The 20,687-nt window shown below is 46.4% G+C and overlaps 1 protein-coding gene across 1 annotated transcript in view; it reads left to right on the top strand.

The window, feature by feature from the left end:
* Positions 1–211: 211 nt before the first annotated feature.
* The window catches only part of LOC112080552 (ryanodine receptor 3-like), a 73,998-nt gene continuing 53,522 nt past the window's right edge, over positions 212–20,687 (top strand). The window contains exons 1-17 of the mRNA XM_070442626.1: positions 212–364; positions 756–903; positions 998–1,200; positions 1,744–1,918; positions 2,369–2,577; positions 4,053–4,255; positions 4,405–4,474; positions 4,555–4,715; positions 4,824–4,989; positions 5,581–5,667; positions 5,807–6,033; positions 6,142–6,958; positions 7,177–7,377; positions 8,307–8,409; positions 9,120–9,254; positions 15,341–15,614; positions 15,812–15,926. Of these exons, the coding sequence (XP_070298727.1) occupies positions 212–364; positions 756–903; positions 998–1,200; positions 1,744–1,918; positions 2,369–2,577; positions 4,053–4,255; positions 4,405–4,474; positions 4,555–4,715; positions 4,824–4,989; positions 5,581–5,667; positions 5,807–6,033; positions 6,142–6,958; positions 7,177–7,377; positions 8,307–8,409; positions 9,120–9,254; positions 15,341–15,614; positions 15,812–15,926 (3,447 nt within the window). The remainder of the gene's footprint in view (positions 365–755; positions 904–997; positions 1,201–1,743; positions 1,919–2,368; positions 2,578–4,052; positions 4,256–4,404; positions 4,475–4,554; positions 4,716–4,823; positions 4,990–5,580; positions 5,668–5,806; positions 6,034–6,141; positions 6,959–7,176; positions 7,378–8,306; positions 8,410–9,119; positions 9,255–15,340; positions 15,615–15,811; positions 15,927–20,687) is intronic.

A 20,687-nucleotide genomic window follows, 5' to 3' on the forward strand; every position in this document is an offset into this window, starting at 1 on the left:
GAGGACCTGAAGAAGATCAAACTCCCAAAGAAGTAAGAGWCTACTAGACGTTTAAATACACAGATCAGCAAGAACCTAATACATGATTTACCAACTTTTCGATATTCCTATGTTCTGGATAGGCTAGCACAAAGTAAGAAAAATCATGACAAATACTGTTTTGTCTCGGTAGTTAGGCATTCTAATGTCTCGTCTTGTTTTAAGCTACATGATGTCGAATGGTTACAAGCCCACGCCACTGGAGCTGTCTGACGTGAAGCTGACCCCAGGCCAGGAACTTCTGGTGGATAAACTGGCGGAGAACGCCCACAACGTGTGGGCCAAGGACAGGATCAAACAAGGATGGACCTATGGCATTCAGCAGGTAAAGCACACAGTCTTCTGTGTTATGTCTGTGAAAGCACTGCAGGTTTTGACCACAGCTCACATACAGTAAACACACTGAAGGCTTTATAACTTTGGACAAAAGAATGACCCTCTCCCTATGTAAGAGCAGCAAGCTCAAAAGCAATACTGCTAAATGTAACTACCTCCAGCAGAGGGATGAATGACACCAAAAGGAAACACAGAATAACAGTATAGCGCCGTAGTAATAATGTCAAACGCCCAATGAACTACTCAATGACCCTTATAGATTGGCAGCCCAGTTGTGACAAACACTGGCCTATAGCGGGTCCATGGAGCTGGCTAAGTATCAGCACGATGATGAGTGGTATGCGTGTGATTCTGACTGTGCCCATCTGTGCTCAATGCAGGATGTGAAGAGCAAGCGGAACCCTCGCCTGGTGCCATATTCTTTATTAGACGAGCGTACTAAGAAGTCCAACAGGGACAGCCTCCGTGAGGCCATCCGCACTCTGATTGGATATGGATACAATATCGAACCTCCAGATCAGGAGGGCGGTAAGTTATCTTTACCACACGAAGCCATGTTGACATACACAGAACAGTACAAAACTTCCTGTGTTGATACTGTGGCCGTCTTCCCACCCAGCAGGCCATGTGGTGGACAGACTGAGCATCGACAAGATCCGTTTCTTCCGTGTGGAGAGGACGTACGCGGTGATGACGGGGAAGTGGTACTTTGAGTTTGATGTGGTGACAGGGGGAGACATGCGTGTGGGCTGGGCCAGACCTGGATGTAGGCCTGATGTAGAGCTGGGCACTGATGAGCTGGCCTTTGTCTTCGACGGATACAAGGTGAGCCCTCAACTCTCTATTCTACATACTTATAGCGTTATTATCAAGGCACAAGGRGAGACCCAGATGCAGACACAGGAGGCAGATGGTTGGAGTCTTACAATGTTTAATAAGCCAAAGGGGTAGACAAGAGAATGGTCGTGGACAGGCAAAAAGGTCAAAACCAGATCAGAGTCCAGGAGGTACAGAGTGGCAGACAGGCTCGTGGTCAAAACCGGGAGGACTAGAAAAAGGAGAATAGCAAAAGGAGTACGGGAAAAACCACGCTGGTTGACTTGACTAAACATACAAGACGAACTGGCAAAGATAGACAGGAAACACAGGGATAAATACACTGGGGAAAAGAAGCGACACCTYGAGACAATCATAGGAACAGGTGAAACAGATCAGAGCGTGACAGTTATGTCTTTGGAAAATAGACACTTTATCATAGTTGATGACGGCATAGCTAGCCTGGAGAGTATGATTTGTGTATATCATAATAAATCACATTTTGATTAAGGATTGAGTCAGATTGTAGAGTTATTTTGTGTGTATATTCAGGGTCAACGTCTGAACATGGGCAGTCGTTTCTTTGGGCGGTGTTGGCACGCGGGGGACGTGGTGGGCTGTATGATCAACATGGAGGACAAGTCTATGATCTTCACCCTCAACGGAGAGATCCTCATCACCAACAAGGGCTCTGAGCTCTGCTTTGCCGACTTTGAGACGGAGGACGGTGAGTGTGTGAGACGGAGGACGGTGAGTGTGTGAGACTGTGAGTGTGTGAGACTGTGAGACTGTGAGTGTGTGAGACGGTGAGTGTGTGAGACGGTGAGTGTGTGAGACGGTGAGTGTGTGAGACGGTGAGTGTGTGAGACTGTGAGTGTGTGAGACTGTGAAGGACCTATCTAAGCTCTGCCCCCTCTCTTATGTCTCTGTGCTGTCAAATGACTGACAGACCTGCTGCAAAATAAGTGAAAATAAGTGCCTCACCGTTATGAATTGACCTTCATGTAATCTGACACTTGTAAATGGCTTTCATTAAAAGCTGGATTGATTTCCCCCTCCCCCTGATGTGTGTTTTCTTAGAATGAGAAGGGTAATGATGACAGTTGTTCTCACTCTTTCTCTCTCTCTCACTCTTTTTCTCTCTCTCACTCTTTCTCTCGCTCTCTCTGTTCCCCAGGTTTTATACCAGTGTGTAGTCTGGGCCTGTCCCAGGTGGGTCGTATGAACRTGGGGAAGGACGCCAGTACCTTTAAGTACTACACCATGTGTGGTCTCCAGGAGGGCTTCGAACCCTTCGCCGTCAACATGAACCGTGAGGTCACCATGTGGTTCAGCAAACGCCTCCCCACCTTTGTCAATGTGCCAAAGAACCACAACCACATAATGGTAAGACCGAAAGTCAAAAGGTCAATGACAAAATCGAAACGGTAATATACATGATATGTTGACGTTCACAGAAGGTTTACCTTAACTTCTTWTGGGCAGGTGGGACGGTAGCGTCCCACCTGGCCAACATCCGGTGAAATTGCAGAGCGCYAAATTCAAATTACAGAAATACAAATATTTAACATTCATGAAAATACAAGTAGTATACATCAAAATAAAGCTTAACTTCTTGTTAATCCAGCCGCTGTGTCAGATTTGAAAAAGGCTTTACGGCAAAAGCACACCATACGATTATCTGAGGACAGCGCCCCGCATACAAAAACATGAAAAACATTTTTCAACCAGGCAGGTGCGACACAAAAGTCAGAAATAGCGATATAATAAATGCCTTACCTTTGAAGATCTTCTTCTGTTGGCACTCCAAAAGGTCCCAGTTACATCACAAATGGTCATTTTGTTCGATAAAGTCCTTCTTTATATCCATAAAAACTCAGTTTAGCTGGCGCACTTCATTCAATAATCCACCGGTTTCCCTCCTTCAAAATGCATACTGTCACGACTTCTGCCGAAGTCGGTGCCTCTCCTTGTTCGGGCGGTGTTCGGCGGTCGACGTTGCCGGTCTTCTAGCCATCGCCGATCCATTTTTCATTTTCCATTTGTTTTGTCTTGTTTTCCCACACCTGGTTTTCATTCCCTCATTAAGTGTTGTGTATTTAACCCTCTGTTCCCCCCCATGTCTTTGTGCGGTATTGTTTGTTGTAAGTGCTTGTGCACATTTGTTTGACTGGTGCGCGTCYGGTTATTGTGCCCATATTTTGTATTTCTTATGCCATTGGTTTTACTATTAAACTGCTCCGGCTARTACCTAGTTCTGCTCTCCTGCGTCTGACTTCCCTGACACAAGTTACGTACCCCTTACACATWCAAAATGAATCCCAAACYTTACCAATAAACTTATCCAAACAAGTCAAACAACGTTTATAATCAAACCTCAGGTACCCTAATACGTAAATAAATGGTAAAATTTAAGACTGAGAATAGTATGTTCATTACCGGAGATAAATAACAAAGAACGTGCTTCCACCCATGCGCTTGGAAACACTACAGCCCAAAAATTTCCGAAAACCAGCCTGAAACTTTTTCTAAAGACTGTTGACATCTAGTGGAAGCCCTAGGAACTGCAATTTTTTTTAATGGTTTGTCCTTGGGGTTTCGCCTGCCATATCAGTTCTGTCATACTCACAGACATCATTTTAACAGTTTTAGAAACTTTAGTGTTTTCTATCCAGATCTACCAATTATATGCATATCCTAGCTTCTGGGCCTGAGTAACAGGCAGTTTACTTTGGGCACGCTTTTCATCCGGAAGTGAAAATACTGCCCCCTACCCAAGAGAGGTTAAAGAACCAGTAAGATATCTCACTTCCAAGATGGAGAATGGCTAAATCAGTTGTCCAAATACATCTCCATCCCAGGTGACCAGAATAGATGGCACCATCGACAGCCCTCCATGTCTGAAGGTGAGCCACAGGACGTTTGGGACCCAGAACAGTAATGGTGACATGGTGTACTGTCGACTGAGCATGCCTGTGGAGTTCCACTCCTTCTTCAAGACCAGCCCTGTCATGGACATGAACGGAGTGCATGAAGATCACGAGTCCCTCAAACTGAAACACAGGTCAGGCCTCTGAACACACATTCACTGTTGTACAACACTAACATCTGTATATGACACTGACAGTATTAAACTTTGTTTCTGTAAAAGCGCTTTATCTTCTAACTTACAGTATATAAAGAAATGATTCAATGCTGATGTTTTCGTTGTAGACATCCATTGAAGTCTATGAGACACAGTCATGATGGAATAAGAGGAACAGATTACAGCAACATCAGCACGGTATGAAATGGATGATAAACAGCTGATGATAGTTCAGGTGCCATGTAGTCAAGCTAACCTGCCACCATGTTGTCTTGCAGTACCACTACTCTGTCAGGGTGTTCGCTGGTCAGGATCCATCCTGTGTGTGGGTGGGCTGGGTCACCCCCGACTACCATTACTATAGCAACCACTTCAACCTCAGTAAGAACCGGACGGTGACGGTTACCCTGGGAGACCAGCGTGGGCGGGTCCATGAGAGGTAATCGTGTTGTTAAGGAAACCCTCATCCTCATGTCGGTATGAATAGTGATAAGCAACTAATCAGATACTATCTTCTTTTTCCTCTTCCTCCCTCACCATTCCCCAGTGTGAGGAGGAGTAACTGCTACATGGTGTGGGGTGGGGACGTCACCAGCTCAGGTCACTCGTCCAGTCGCAGTAATGTGGACCTGGAGATAGGCTGTCTCATTGACCTGGCCACTGGCCTGGTGACCTTCACTGGCAACGGCAAGGAGCTGGCCACCTCCTACCAGGTACGGTATAGCCAACTACACAATGTCTCTATTTAAGATGTCCACTACACAGTCTACAATCTCGTATCACACTCTCTTCAGCCTCCTTCCTTCCTGCTGCTATCAGCCCTACAGTCTCTGTCCCATCAGTCAGTCTCTTATCAGAACTACACCATCTATTCTCTAAAAACAGATTTGCCTGTCCTGATCTCTTCATTACTCAGTGTGATAGTCACTCAGTCCCCCATGCCTCGGGCTCAGCAACAGGGTAGGGGCTGTCTGTCCTGCCTGCCATATCTCAGCTCAGTGTCTGGCTGTCTGTGTATGTACTCTCAAACCATACAACAAAACCTCCCCTTTTAAAGGGCATGATCTTCTTAATTTCTCCCCTCGCAGAAACACGGCAAGATTTTAAACTGTTCTGAGCCATCCTGCCAGCCTCTTCCCTAGTCTCGCTCTGACATACACACACARTCAGATAGCTCCAGAACATCATGCACTCTCAATGCTACTCTGTATAGTCCCCCTCTATACTGTAACTGCAGTATGGCCTCAATATGCCTTTTCTGTCTGCAAACTTGTTATATTAGTGCTGTGCTCTTTCTTGACCAGGTGGAACCAAACACAAAGCTGTTTCCTGCTGTGTTTGTGCGACCGACCAGCCCCAACCTCTTCCAGTTTGAGCTGTCCAAGATAAAGGTAGAGTAACTCGATTTGAATCCCTCCTATCCAAGTATGGCCCTGACCTGAATTCCATTTTAAATCTATCCACCGTTTCTACTGGTATATCATCCATTGCGTGAACTACAATGTGCTCTGTGACCTCTGACCTCCACAGAATGCCATGCCCCTGTCAGCTGCCATCTTTAAGAGTGAGCATAAGAACCCAGTACCCCAGTGCCCTCCGAGGCTGGACGTCCAGACCATCAACTCAGTGCTGTGGAGTCGCATGCCCAACACCTTCCTAAAGGTGGAGACGGCCAGGGTCAGTGAGAGACACGGCTGGGTGGTGCAGTGTCTGGAGCCCCTGCAGATGCTGGCTGTGCACATACCTGAGGAGAACAGGTAGACGTGCACACATACACAGATTGCACCACACACCCTGGTTGAGGACATAAGCGCTCCTGTATACGTCCTCGCTCTGTTTAAACAGTATACTGACCTCCCCACCAGGTGTGTTGACATCATGGAGCTGTCTGAGCAGGAGGACCTGAGGAAGTTCCACTACCACACCCTGAAGCTGTACTGTGCCCTGTGTGCCCTGGGAAACACCCGCGTGGCACACGCCCTCTGCAGCCACCTGGACCAATCCCAGCTGCTCTACACCATCGACAACCAGTACCTGTCGGGCATGCTGCGCGAGGGCTTCTACAACATCCTGATCAGCATTCACCTGGAGACGGCCAAGGAGGCCCGCCTCATGATGAACAACGAGTTTATTATCCCCATCACCGCCGAGACGCGCAGCATCCGCCTGTTCTCCGATGCCTCCAAGCACCACTCTCCTCCCGGGGTGGGCCTCAGTACCTCCCTGAAGCCCCGGCTCAACTTCTACCCTCCCTGTTTCATCAGCACCAAGAGGGAGCAGCATCTGTACAGCCCCCAGATCCCACTGGATGCCCTGAAGGAGAAGGCCATCACCATGCTGACCGAGGCCGTGCAAGGCGGTGGGCATCACATCAGGGACCCTGTAGGGGGCAGCGTGGAGTACCAGTTTGTGCCCATCCTGAGGCTGATTGGTACACTGCTCACCATGGGRGTGCTGGGCAGTCACGATGTTCATAAGATCCTGCTCCTCATCGACCCCAACGTGTTTGTGGAGCATAGCGAGGAGGCCGTCGCCGTGGTGATGGAGGCCACAGAGAAGGAGGGGCTGACGGGCACCGAGGAGAAGGCGGTGGAGGCCGGGGAGGAGGAGGCGGCTAAAGACGCCAAGCTGCCAATGAAAGGTCTGCTGGAGAAGAGGCTGCCTGAGCCAGTGAAACGACAGGTAACATGGCCACTGAGACACTGGTTCTGCTAGGCTTTCAATCACATGCTCTGCAAAAATCCACTGACATTTTATAGTCCACTTTAAAATCACTCAGCCATGTAATGTCTCTGTATCAATGCTTTCTCTTCTAATAAGTTCCCTGAAGATATGTGTCATTAGTGTCTGTGTCTAAATCCCAGCTGATATTATATGTGGAAACTGTGTTTGTCTGCTAGATGTGTGAGCTGCTGCACTACTTCTGTGACTGTGAGCTGAAGCATCGCATCGAGGCCATTGTGTCTTTCTCAGACAGCTTTGTCTCCAAGCTGCAGTACAACCAGAAGTTCAGGTACAACGAGCTGATGCTGGCCCTCAACATGTCTGCTGCCGTCACCGCCAAGAAGACCAAGGAGTTCCGCTCCCCTCCCCAAGAACAGGTAGCACACCGAAATAGAAATAACCTAAAATGGCCTCCTAGTTAATGATGTAGGTTATGGGGAGTTTATCATCTCTCCTGTGGAGTAACAGTGTGGCAAGCAGTTTTAGTCACAGASTCTCGGCCGTGGCCTTAAATCTGTGGTTGAGTTAGGCTTTTTGAAATGCTGCCCACTTCATGACAACTGGGGTGACTGCAGACATCTGCGTGTGTTAACCTTGTTACATTTGTATTAGATAGAAGAGTTTGCACATTAACACAGAACAGGCTGCTGCTGAGACTACTGTTCTAAGCTAGCGAGCACGCGCACACACACCGCAACAAGGGCACATTGTTCTCGTAAACCTCAGCGGCACTCTTTCCACCTCTCCACTCTAAACTCTAGTGAGTAGTGTGGGAGCATTCAGTCATTTTTCCTCATTCATGGTTAATATATTTCATCCTTTTCCTCAAATTCCCTTTGGTTTTGTATCAGTGGGTTCTTTCATTGTGGAGAGAACCACTCTGCTAGCCCGGAGTGACTGAGAGGCTTAGTGACTGTCTCTCTAACTGCTCCCCAAAGCTCTTTAATTTGAGTGTGTCCCTCCGCTGCCCAGCCTCAAGGCTGTGGGAATCCATCCCTGTCTGTTGTGCTATTGCCTCTGCCCGGGGACGGGGCCACATCCAGGCTTTACAACCCCCCCGCCAGACAGGAGGGCGCGATACCTCCCCATTTCCTCATCTACACAGCACGTCAGGGTCACTGCTCCCCGCTCACTTCAGCACTTTTCACAAACTTTAATGTCATTTTACCTTCAGTCTCTATTACTGCATACAAGCTTGATCATAGTTGCTATTTTTTCGGAACTACAGTATATATGTATAAAATGCGTAAGCCCATTGCATACTACAGTCATGTGGCCTAAATGACAGTTTATGTGTGTGTTTCAGATTAACATGCTGTTGAACTTCAGTACGGGGGAGGACTGCCCATGTCCAGAGGACATTCAGGAGGAGCTCTATGCCTTCCACAACGAGCTGCGGCTGCACTGTGGTAAAGAACATCATCAGGAGGGTTTATTCTCCAGTCTGGACCTGAATATTATGACCTGCCATCTGACTAGGAATAAAAAATGAATGCCAGCATCACAGGGCCTGAGTGGGAAATMATACTGTAGAGATGAGCTGCGGGATTCATTGAAAACAAAACCGTCAACATGGCCAATGTTATTACTCACAACAAATTGGACACAATGCTTGTCCAAATAGGACTGGTGAAAACATCCCCAGCAATATTAATTGCATGTTTCACTTCACAAGCTATGTAATATAGTTAGTTCTCATCCTTGTAAATCTATGTTTATTGTCGGAGCTCCCCAGGTTCATTTGAATTACAGGGGGATGTTGTATTAGAGCTTCCTGTGTTTCTTTGCAGAAAGGACGGCTTCTATCTCTCTGCTGATGTGTTTTAGTTCACTGCCTCTCCAGATTGCTCTGACGTCTTGATGTTTTGCTAAATAATTGAAAAGGGCTGTACCTAGGGGGTACTATACTGATGTAATGTATTCTACAGTCATGCTGCACTTTTCTGACCTGCAGCAGCACCTTAGGATGGAGACTGCATGGAAAGAGAAAGGAAAACATTACACTAGCAAATTAAACCATATGATACAGCTGACATATGTTGCCCGATTTACCCCTAGGAAATTATATTTGTCCAGGAGTGTGATATCGATTTTATTCCTGTGCTGTGTGTTTATGTAGGAATCCCTATGGAGGAAGAGGAAGATGACCAGGACACGTCTATTAAAGGTCGTCTGCTGGCCCTGGTCTACAAAATCAAAGGTCAACCTCTGAAGACTGAAGAGGAGCCCACGGAGCAGGAACAGCAAGCCCCCTGTAAGACTATACTATTAATATTACTCTTATTCTATATGTCACAGCCAGCAATAACAGGAACTGGCGACTCTGAAACCCACCATGTCCCTCTAGTCCCTGTAGTCCCTGAAGATAAAACAGTCCCTCAGTGATAACATATGTTTCCTAATAGACTCCTATAATAGGTTATCTCTCCAAAACAAGTCACTGTTTACTCGCTGTAACACAGGAGGTCGGGAAATTGAAAGGAGCAGGGTAGCTGTTGAATAGTGATGCTGGCATACAAGCCCTGTTTCATTTGTCTGGCATGTAGTACAGACACAGTGGCAGTCATTTCCATTTCAATTTCTTTTTCAATGTTATTATGGTAATGCAGAGCCGGTAGAGGATGGCTGCTCCGCCTGGCAGTGAGGGGCATCTTCACTCAGTCCTGCTCTTCTGCAGAGAGAGAAAACACTGCACTGATTTAACTCAGGCTTCTTTATCCCGATCTCATATACACACACAGAGCACTGTACCAGTGTGAGTACAGTATGGAAATTGTCTGACATTCTAGATGTAAAATGTAATGTCAGAGGCTACTAATAAATTAACTGATTGCCGTTAATCAAAACACAATTAAGAATTCATACACTTCCCTCCCTGTCCTTCAGGACAAACCAATGCCACAACAATGTTTCACAACAGCAGAATCCTCAATATTATCAGGACAACTCTAAATTTCTTGAAACTGTTAATGAGATATAAAGCAATTTCAGATAATTTTCCTACCATGTAACACCATAAAGCAATGCACTCACTGTTCTGAGATCAGTAAATCAAATTTTTTGTGAAACAGGAAGATGAAAAACATGCACTCTTCCTGAAGATGGGTACAGCTCACTACCTGTAATAAGAGTGATGCTGGCATGGACAACTGCCCAAATTGCGGCGGGTAAATGTGGCCTGAAATATGCACCTGTGAATGCAGATGGTTAAAGGCAATCTGTCCCCAGACAGTTAGACAGACCTTGATGTGGACCACATGAGACCCCACTATTGATCTCACAAGAGCAAGGAGATGAAAATAGACGTGTATTTTGTTGTGTAGTTGTGTATTTCCACTAAAATACTTTTCTTGCCCGTATTGGCTGTTTTCTTCAGACATGATTGATTATAACTATGCTGTGTAACGGCAGACTGGGTACATGGTTCCACTGCTACTACCTCTGAATGAATTAGGAGTCCTGCAGGAGGGAGTGAAGAAGGAGTGAGAAAAGGAAAGGGTGCAATGCAGTGCTTTGATGCATCTACAAACGTGGGTAGACAACTCTGTGTTTCCACTGTTTTGGAGAAGTCCCACTAATCAACCTCCTACCTGAACCCCTCCCCCCCCCTCAGCCCACAGAGAGGCCTGATTCAGCATTGACCCAAACTCTCCTCTGCAGTCCCCATGTCCTCATGGATGAGGGGTCCAATTACATTTAGTCAGCTGTTTTATGGTCCCTCCARGGCCTCCAGTCTCTCCACATGTTCCCCTCTCCCAGGTTCCTCCCTCTGTCATCTCAGCTTCCCCGTGGGACCTTGAGAATACAGCAGGGGTCCTAAAGTCCACTGTAACTCCCATAGGATGCTGATCAGATCACAGGATAAAGGCAATAGCTATGCCAAACTRGCTAACCTAGTATCTATCGGCCACATTCATTTATTGGTCCAATATTATTTGCTTCCTGTTGATCGGGCTATGTGAGATATAGTGTGAGCTGTAGTGTGTGTTTGTGAGGAGTTTCGCTCCACTGGGCCTGCCGGCTGACTGGCGTTTGTTCATCTTTGGAACTCTATTGTCCTTCCTGGCAGCTGAGACATGCGTGTCTTTATGTAATGAGAGATGGTCGTTATGCTCCTTGTAGCTGGAGAGGGAGAAATGTTGTTACATGTTTGTTACTGCCCTTCCTGCCCTGCTGCCTCTCTCTGGTGCTGGGACTGATTACTCGGTGGCGTACAAGCCAATCAACCAACCAGCAGAAACAGAGACTTTAAAACACAGCACCTTATCTCCCCCCCCCCCCTCTCCCCCGCCCACTGCTTCTAATTGTGTTACTGTTCTCATTCGGCGATGAGCCTACTAACTTGTGATATTGACAGATTCAGACACAGCATTCTATTTCACTTCTTTTTGTTCTGCCTTTATCAGACCGTTTCTCGCCTAAATCTATCGCTCCTGCATCTACCGCCACACTACTTTATCCGTCTCTCACATCCTTTGCACCATTTCACTCTTATCCTTTGCTTACACACCGCCAACACAACACCACTACACACGCTACACACCGCCACACAACCACCGCTAACCACGCCGCAACACACGCGCCAGACCACCGCCACAGATCACTGCCACAGACCACCGCTACACACCACTAACACCGCTACACACCGCGCCGCTACACACCTCCGCTACACACCACCGCTACACACCACAGCCGCCACTCTCCCCACCGCCACACCCACCGCTACACACACCGCCGCCACACTCCACGCTCACAACCACCGCTAACACACCACCGCCGCACGCCACACACCTCACAGGCCGTATCGATCTGGTTTTATTGAAGCCTTGAGGGTTCCCTTCATATGAGCTGTCCAACGAATGACCCAGTTAACGCGGAGAGGCAGCAGAATATTGCTAAATTACTATTAATACTCTTACTCTCCCAGTGAGTCTCATTCTTACATAAGAGTGCTTCACTTGCACTCCATTGAGAATGGGCAATCGCCTTTTCGTGAATGAACTAGAAAAAGTGTTATCTTTCCAAATCCAAACGGAAAAGTATGACATTGACATTGCTCACACAATTTATCACTTTCTTTTGAGAAGAGACTTGTTGCTGTGTGTTCTACCAGACAGTGTTTACTTGTAGATGTGTGTTATACACAGACAGTGTTCTACTTGTAGATGTGTGTTACCAACAGTGTTCTACTTGTTGCTGTGTAGTTCTATCAGACAGTGTTTACTTGTGATGTGTGTTATTACACAGACAGTGTTCTACTTGTTGCTGTGGTTCTCAGACAGTGTTCTATTGTAGATGTGTGTTATACACAGACAGTGTTCTAACTTGTTGTTGTGTGTTCACAGACGTTTACGTGTAGTTGTCTACAGACAGTTTCTTATTGTAGTGTTACACAGACAGTGTTCTACTTGTGCTGTGGTGCTAACCGTGTACTTGTGTGTTGTCTACACAGACAGTGTTCTCTGTTTTCTTTATAGACTTACGTGTTGTTCTACAGACAGTGTTCATTGTAGTGTGTGTTTCCGAAAGTGTTCTACTTGTGCGTGTGTTCTATCAGACAGTGTTCTACTTGTAGATGTGTGTTATACAGCAGTGTTCTAGCTGTTGCTGTGTGTTCTACAGACAGTGTTTCTACTGTAGATGTGTGTTTACACAGACAGTGTTCTACGAAGAGTACCAAGACATGTGTACGTGCTATGCTACACAGACAGTGTTCTGCTTGTTGCTGTGTTTCTACCAGACAGTGTTCTACTTGTTGCTGTGTGTTCTACACAGACAGTGTCTGCTTGTTGAGTGTTCTACGACAGTGGTTCTACTTGTGCTGTGTGTCTACACAGACAGTGTTCTGCTTGTGCTGTGTTCTACCAGACAGTGTTTACTTGTTGCTGTGTGTTCTACACAGACAGTGTCTACCTGTAGCTGACTGATGCCCAGCGAAGGCACTCAAAGCCGGCAGAGAGAGAGCTGCTTCTAATTCAGGCTGTAATTGCATCACTGAAGCCAGGCTTCTGAATTGAGTCTTTGAATGGTCTTCAATTGTGTCTCTTGCATGGTGACAATGGATAGAAGTGAGATCAGCTATCAAGTGCATTGTCTTTAACAGCAGTGTGAGGGGGATTTGTGAGCAGTGCAGGGCTGCAACTGAAGGGCAGATGAGCCCTGCTGTGTCTCTGGGCAGACCTCTATAGATGGAGAAGGTCATTCTCTGTGCACAAGGACACACAGGCCAGAAGGCACTGCAGAGCTAAGATCAGCTAGAGCTGATACTGCAAGCAAGTCTCCGCTGGATAAAGAACATTTAAAAAGGCTCCCACTTAGAGGATTAGTAGCATCTAACATACTACCCTAAACACTCTAGACTCAAACTGTTACAGACCTATATCTATCCTACCCTGCCTTTCTAAGGTCTTTGAAAGCCAAGTTAACAAACAGATCACCGACCATTTCGAATCTCACCGTACCTTCTTCCATATGCAATCTGGTTTCCGAGCTGGTCATGGGTGCACCTCAGCCACGCTCAAGGTCCTAAACGATATCATCATGCCATCGATAAAGACAATACTGTGCAGCCGTTTTTCATTGACCTGGCCAAGGCTTTCTACTCTGTCAATCACCACATTCTTATCAGCAGCCTCAACAGCCTTGGTTTCTCAAATGACTGCCTCACCTGGTTCACCAACTACTTCTACAGACAGAGTTCAGTGTGTCAAATCGGAGGGCCTGTTGTCCGGACCTCTAGCATCTCTAGTGGGTGCCACAGGGTTCAATTCTCGGGGCCGACTCTTTTCTCTGTATACATCAATGATGTTGTTCTTGCTGCTGGTGATTCTCTGATGCACATCTACGCAGACGACACCATTCTGTATACTTCTGGCCCTTTGGATACTGTGTTAACTAACCTCCAAGACGAGCTTCAATGCCATACAACTCTCCTTCCGTGGCCTCCAACTGCTCTTAAATGCAAGTAAAACTAAATCATGCCTTCAACCGATCGCTGCCTGCACCTGACCGCCGTCCAGCATCACTACTCTGGACGGTTCTGACTTAGAATAATGTGGAAATTACAAATACCTAGGTGTCTGGTTAGACTGTAAACTCTCCTTCCAGACTTACATTAAGCATCTCCAATCCAAAAGTAAATCAGAATCGGCTTCCTATTTCGCAACAAAGTTATCTACCCTCATGCTGCAAACACCCTCGTAAAACTGACTATTCTACCGATCCTTGACTTCGGCGATGTCATTTACAAATAGCCTCCAACACCCTACTCAACAAATTGGATGCAGTCTATCACACAGTGCCATCCATTTTGTCACCAAAGCCAAATACTACCAGTACTGCGACCTGTATGCTCTCGTTGGCTGGCCCTCGCTTCATGCTCGTCGCCAAACCCACTGCCTCACGGTCATCTACAAGTCTCTGTAGGTAAAACCCCGCCTTATCTCAGCTCACTGGTCACCATAGCAGCACCCACCCGTAGCACGCGCTCCAGCAGGTATATTTCACTGGTCACCCCCAAAGCCTATTACTCCTTTGGCCACCTTTCCTTCCAGTTCTCTGCTGCCAATGACTGGAACGAATTGCAAAAATCACTGAAGCTGGAGACTCATATCTCCCTCACTAACTTTAAGCATCAGCTGTCAGAGCAGATCACTGCACCTGTACACAGCCCATCCAACTACCTCATCCCCATATTTTTGTTGTTGTTGCTCCTCTGCACCCCAGTATCTCTACTTGCACATTCATCTTCTACACATCTATCTCTACAGTGTTTAATTGCTAAATTGTAATTACTTTGCCACTACGGCCTATTTATTGCCTTACCTCCCTAATCTTACCTCATTTGCACACACTGTATCTAGATTCTTTCTATTGTGTTATTGATTGTACGTTTGTTTATTCCATGTCTAACTCTGTGTTGTTTGTCACACTGCTTTGCTTTATCTTGGCCAGGTCACAGTTGTAAATGAGAACTTGTTCTCAACTGGCCTACCTGGTTAAATATAAGGTGAATAAAAAAAATAAAAAAAATACTGGTTGTCTTTACCACTATTGTATCCCGTTTTGCCACGTCTGGTCTCTTGGCCGTCCCACCCCTAAGGTGGACTCTGCTCCCGCTCAGCCCAGTCAAAGCTCTTCMCCGTCCTGGAACCCTAATGGTGGAATGAGCTTCCCCCTGATGCTAGGAAAGCAGAGTCCCTGCCCATCTTCTGAAAACGTCTGAAACCCTACGTCTTCAAAGAGTATCTTAAATAAGACATCTCAGTCTTATCCAGTATATAACCTATATCCTAACAGTGTAAAGTCTAGGAGTTAATGAGGTTCTGCAATTTCCCCCAGCCAACCTTAAAGAGCTGATTAGCCAGACCATGGTGAGCTGGGCTCAGGAGTGCCACGTCCAGGACCCCGAGCTGGTCAGAGTGATGTTCAGCCTGCTGAGGAGACAGTACGACAGCATTGGAGAGCTGCTCCGGGCCATGAGGAAGAGCTACACTATCAGTGCTGCCTCTATACAGGACACCATCAACCTGCTGGCCTCTCTGGGTCAGATCAGATCACTGCTGTCCGTACGCATGGGCAAGGAGGAGGAGAAACTCATGATCGACGGTCTGGGGTAGGCAAGGGCACGTCACAACAAAGTCTGCATGAACATAGTCTGATAATTAGGTGTTTTTAGTGGATGAAATATTGTTTACAAGCCTTTGGTAACTTCTAAGATCGATACAATAGCAGTGTTGCATGTTCAGGCATCACTCTGTTCTAAGTATTCTCTCATGTTCAGAGTTGCTTGTGTTTTGTATTTCCATCCAGTGACATCATGAACAACAAGATATTCTACCAGCACCCCAACCTGATGCGTGTGCTGGGCATGCATGAGACGGTGATGGAGGTGATGGTCAACGTGCTGGGAGGAGGCAAGTCCCAGGTACAGTAGTTAGGATAGAAGAGACTCTGGTGTAGCACAGCATCCATGCCATACTGCAGAGGTGTTGATGAGAGATTCAATTAGCACTGTGCGACTACTGGGTAGGTGTCAGATGCAGCATAACAACTCCCATTTAAAGGGAATTACTTTAAAACATATTTTTTGTATTTAAACTGCTCTCTAGACCACGTGTCAAACTCATTGCACAGAGTGTCTGCGGTGTCTGCGGGTTTWCGCTCCTCCCTTGTACTTGATTGATTAAATAAGTTATCTAATTAGTGAGGAACTCCCCTCATCTGGTTGTCTAGGTCTTAATTGAAAGGAAAATCAAAAACCAGCGGCTCATAATATTGGTTGGAATGGAGTGAATGGAATGGTATCAGATGGAAACCATATGTTTGATACCATTACATTTATTCTATACCAACCATTACTATGAGCCTGTCCTCCCCAATTAAGGTGCCACCGCCCACCTGTGAATGAGTTTGACACCCCTGCTCTAGAGTCTAAGCCGGGGGGGAATTGTTTTAAGATGGTCATACCAAGGGTCATTTAGCTATTTGATTTAGAATTTTAGGATCTCTTTAGGTATCTGTAAAAAATMTAACATTTGATGAAACATTGAATTTGGCCTTACTGCTATTAGCCCGTAGAWACGCATTGAATAACAGATTCATACATGGAAAAACAGATAGTCCCCCAAAAAGTTGTTTGTTTTGTTTTGAAGTGTTTGTCCTATATCTGAGAGATATGAGAAAGCTCAGAAAAAGAAAAAGAAATCCTGGAATTACCCATATACATTTAATGTGGAAATGCCCTATTCACTTCCATGAATTTTTTGGGGTTACATTCATCCCGGTACCATGACACTTGTGGGAGTTGTCGAGTGAAACGGAGAGGGGGGGGGGGGGTCATATTAGAGTGTAGCCCAAACTGTGAGAAAGATTTTCGGGATGTCTCCTTGTCTGACAAACACAGCTGTAGCTCGGCCACATTCCACAGAGATGCGGAAGGCACACTGGAAAAATAATTTTAATTACAATAATTGTATTATGCCAGCTCATTAGGACCCTTGATGATGTGAGGCTGAGGCAATTACCTCTTCTGTCTAATGGTAATTCCCTCCAGTGGCCATAAATTATCGATCTTACCATCTGGTAGTGCCTGTCTTGACTGCATCAATCGTTGTAAAGAAGCTAGCTAGCTAACATAATAAGACTAATTGAGGTTATTTTGCTGTGCTCTCCGTACTTGTCTACAACAACTCCATTCATATTAAACAATAGCCTACCTTTTGGTTGATCGTTGTAGCCTACTACTTCTCATTTAGCACTTAATTCCATAATTGTAATTCCATTTTCCATTGACTAGAAATCTCCCACTTTCACTTGCTACACATGGAGCCTCTGACTGTAGCGCCACTTTGATTGACTGACAATAACAAGGTACATGTGTGAAACGTGTCGGCTTCGGGTGCGTCTTTTTTATGGGACGCACTCATAAAACAGTTTTATAAAAATGGTGAATGTCATTGGTTTATCCTCGTAGATTATGTAGCAATGTCACATAGATAGTTGGGGGAAAAATCCAAGATGGCGTAGCAGTCAGACGTCTTTGTCTTTGGTCCTGTTGTGTCCCTTGTATATATATTTTTTATTCGCATATCTTTTAAAAAATATTTTTCTAACCTCAACTTCTAAATACTCTCCTGCAACACCGCCTCACCAATGCGGCGTGGATCTATTTTTTTAAATAAAGTATTTCTATTTACTTCGGATCAGGAATCCCTCAACTGAAGCTAGCCAGCTAACTACCTACCAGCTATCAGTCAGGAAACTATTGCTAGCGGTCATCAGCTAACCTTTAGCTCGGAAAGCTCTCGCCAGTTTCGTAGTGACTCAAACCAGAGCATAACGGACCTATTTTTTTCTCGCCATTCCGGATTCCTACGCAAACTCTGAACATTTTCATCTGGATTTTCGCAACTAGCTAACTGCAATCCCGGATGACTACTCCTGGCCAGTGTCTCATCCCGGAGCAAGCACCAATTAGCCTGAAGCTAGCTGGCTAGGGCTCCTGGGCTACCACCGAAGCCCAACTACTGGGCTAAAATATCCGGATCCCTTCTACTGCCGGTACGGGGCATGGAACCCCGCCGATCCCCTACCACTGGAATAGACGGACATAATCTGCCGCGGATTCCAACAGGCCCCTCAGGCGAGACGTCTGCTGAAGGCCCATTCTGCTAACGTGCGGCCTCTTAGCTACGTAGAGCTACTTGGAACTCTACTAATCCATGACTGGTCTATCGACGTCACCGCGACGAAGAGGCAAAAACAGACTTACCTCATCGCGACGTCCCAAAGGCCCTTCTGCTAGCTTGCTAGCCCGGTCTGCTAGCTTGCTAGCCCCGGTCTGGCTAATGCTAGCTTGCTTGCCCCGGTCTGCTAACTGCTAGCTTGCTTGCCGCCGGTCTGCTAACTGCTAGCTTGCTTGCCCGGTCTGCTAACTGCTAGCTTGCTTGCCCCGGTCTGCTAACTGCTAGCTTGCTTGCCCCGGTCTGCTAACTGCTTGCTTGCTAACCTGGTCTGCTAGCTTGCTTGCCCCGGCCGCTAACTGCTAGCTTGTTAGCCCCGGCGTACTAACTGCTAGCTTGTTAGACCGCCTGCTAACTGTCTGAATCGCGCGTGTCCCCAGCCAGCCAACCATTCACTGGACCCATATGTTCACTTGGCTACGCATGCCTCTCTCTAATATCAATATGCCTCGTCCATACTGTCCTGGTTGTGTGAATTACTGTCTTATTTCACTGTAGAGCCATTACTCATTATCAATGCTAGGTTTACCTCCAATGTACTCACATCCTACCTTACCTTTTCTGTAACTATGCCTTGAATCTATGCTATGTTCCCAGAAACCTGCTACTTTACTCTCTGTTCCGAACCTGCTAGGCGGCCAGTTCGTATAGCCTTTAGCCGTACCTTATCCTACTTCTCCCCTGTTCCTCTGGTGATGTAGAGGTTAATCCAGGACCTGCAGTGCCTAGCTCCACTCCCACTCCCCGGTGCTCTCATTTGTTGACTTCTGTAACCGTAAAAATGTGGTTTCATGCATGTTAACATTAGAAGCCTACTCCCTAAGTTTGTTTTACTCACTGCTTTAGCACACTCTGCCAACCCGGATGTCTTGGCCGTGTCTGAATCCTGGTTTAGGAAACCACCAAAAACCCTGAAATCTCCATCCTAACTATAACATTTTCCGCCAAGATAGAACTGCAAAGGGGGCGGTGTTGCAATCTACTGCAAAGATAGCCTGCAGAGTTTCTGTCTTACTATCCAGGTCTTTAACCCAAACAATTCAAGGCTTCTACTTCTAATATATTCACCTTTCAGAAACAAGTCTCTCACTGTTGCCGCTTGCTATAGACCACCTCTGCCCCAGCTGTGCCCTCGACACCATATGTGAACTGATTGCCCCCCATCTATCTTCTGAGCTCGTGCTACTAGGTGACCTAAACTGGGACATGCTTAACACCCCGGCCATCCTACAATCTAAGCTTATGCCCTCAATCTCACACAAATTATCAATGGATCGCTACAGGGTTACAGGACCGCCAAATCCGTAAACACGGGCACCCTCATAGATATCATCCTAACTAACTCCCCCTCCAAATACACCTCTGCTGTTTTCAATCAAGATCTCAGCGATCACTGCCTCATTGCCTGCATCCGTAATGGGTCTGCGACCAAACGACCACCCCTCATCACTGTCAAACGCTCCCTAAAACACTTCTGCGAGCAGGCCTTTCCAATCAACCTGGCCGGGCTATCCTGGAATGACATTGACCTCATCCCATCAGTAGTATGCCTGGTTATTCTTTAAAAGTGCCTTCCTCACCAGCTTAAATAAGCATGCCCCGTTCAAAAAATGTATAACTAGGAATAGATATAGTCCTTGGTTCACTCCAGACCTGTCTGCCCTTGACCAGCACAAAAACATCCTGTGGCGTTCTGCATTAGCATCGAATAACCCCCGTGATATGCAACTTTTCAGGGAAGTTAGAAACAAATATTCACAGGCTGTTAGGAAAGCTAAGGCCAGCTTTTTCAAACAGAAATTTGCATCCTGTAGCTCTAACTCAAAATAGTTCTGGGACACTGTAAAGTCCTTGGAGAATAAGAGCACCTCCTCCCAGCTGCCCATTGCTCTGAGCTCAGGAAACACTGTTACCACCGATAAACCCACTATAATTGAGAATTTCAATAAGCATTTCTCTACGGCTGGCCATGCTTTCCACCTGGCTACCCCTACCCCGGTCAACTGCCCGGCACCCTCCACAGCAACACTCCAAAGCCCCCACCATTTCTCCTTCACCCAAATCAAGATAGCAGATGTTCTGAAAGAGCTGCAAAATCTGGACCCCTACAAATCAGCCGGGCTAGACAATCTGGACCCTCTCTTTCTAAAATTATCTGCCGAAATTATTGCATCCCCTATTACTAGCCTGTTCAACCTCTCTTTCGTATCGTCTGAGATGCCCAAAGATTGGAAAGCTGCTGCGGTCATCCCCCTCTTCGAAGGGGGTGACACTCTACACCCAAACTGCTACAGACCTATATCTATCCTACCCAGTCTTTCTAAGGTCTTTGAAAGCCAAGTAAACAAACAGATTACCGACCATTTCGAATCCCACCGTACCTTCTCCGCTCTGCAATCTGGTTTCAGAGCTGGTCATGGGTGCACCTCAGCCACGCTCAAGGT

The sequence above is a fragment of the Salvelinus sp. IW2-2015 genome, unplaced genomic scaffold, assembly GCF_002910315.2.
Source record: "Salvelinus sp. IW2-2015 unplaced genomic scaffold, ASM291031v2 Un_scaffold16374, whole genome shotgun sequence".
NCBI lineage: Eukaryota > Metazoa > Chordata > Actinopteri > Salmoniformes > Salmonidae > Salvelinus > Salvelinus sp. IW2-2015.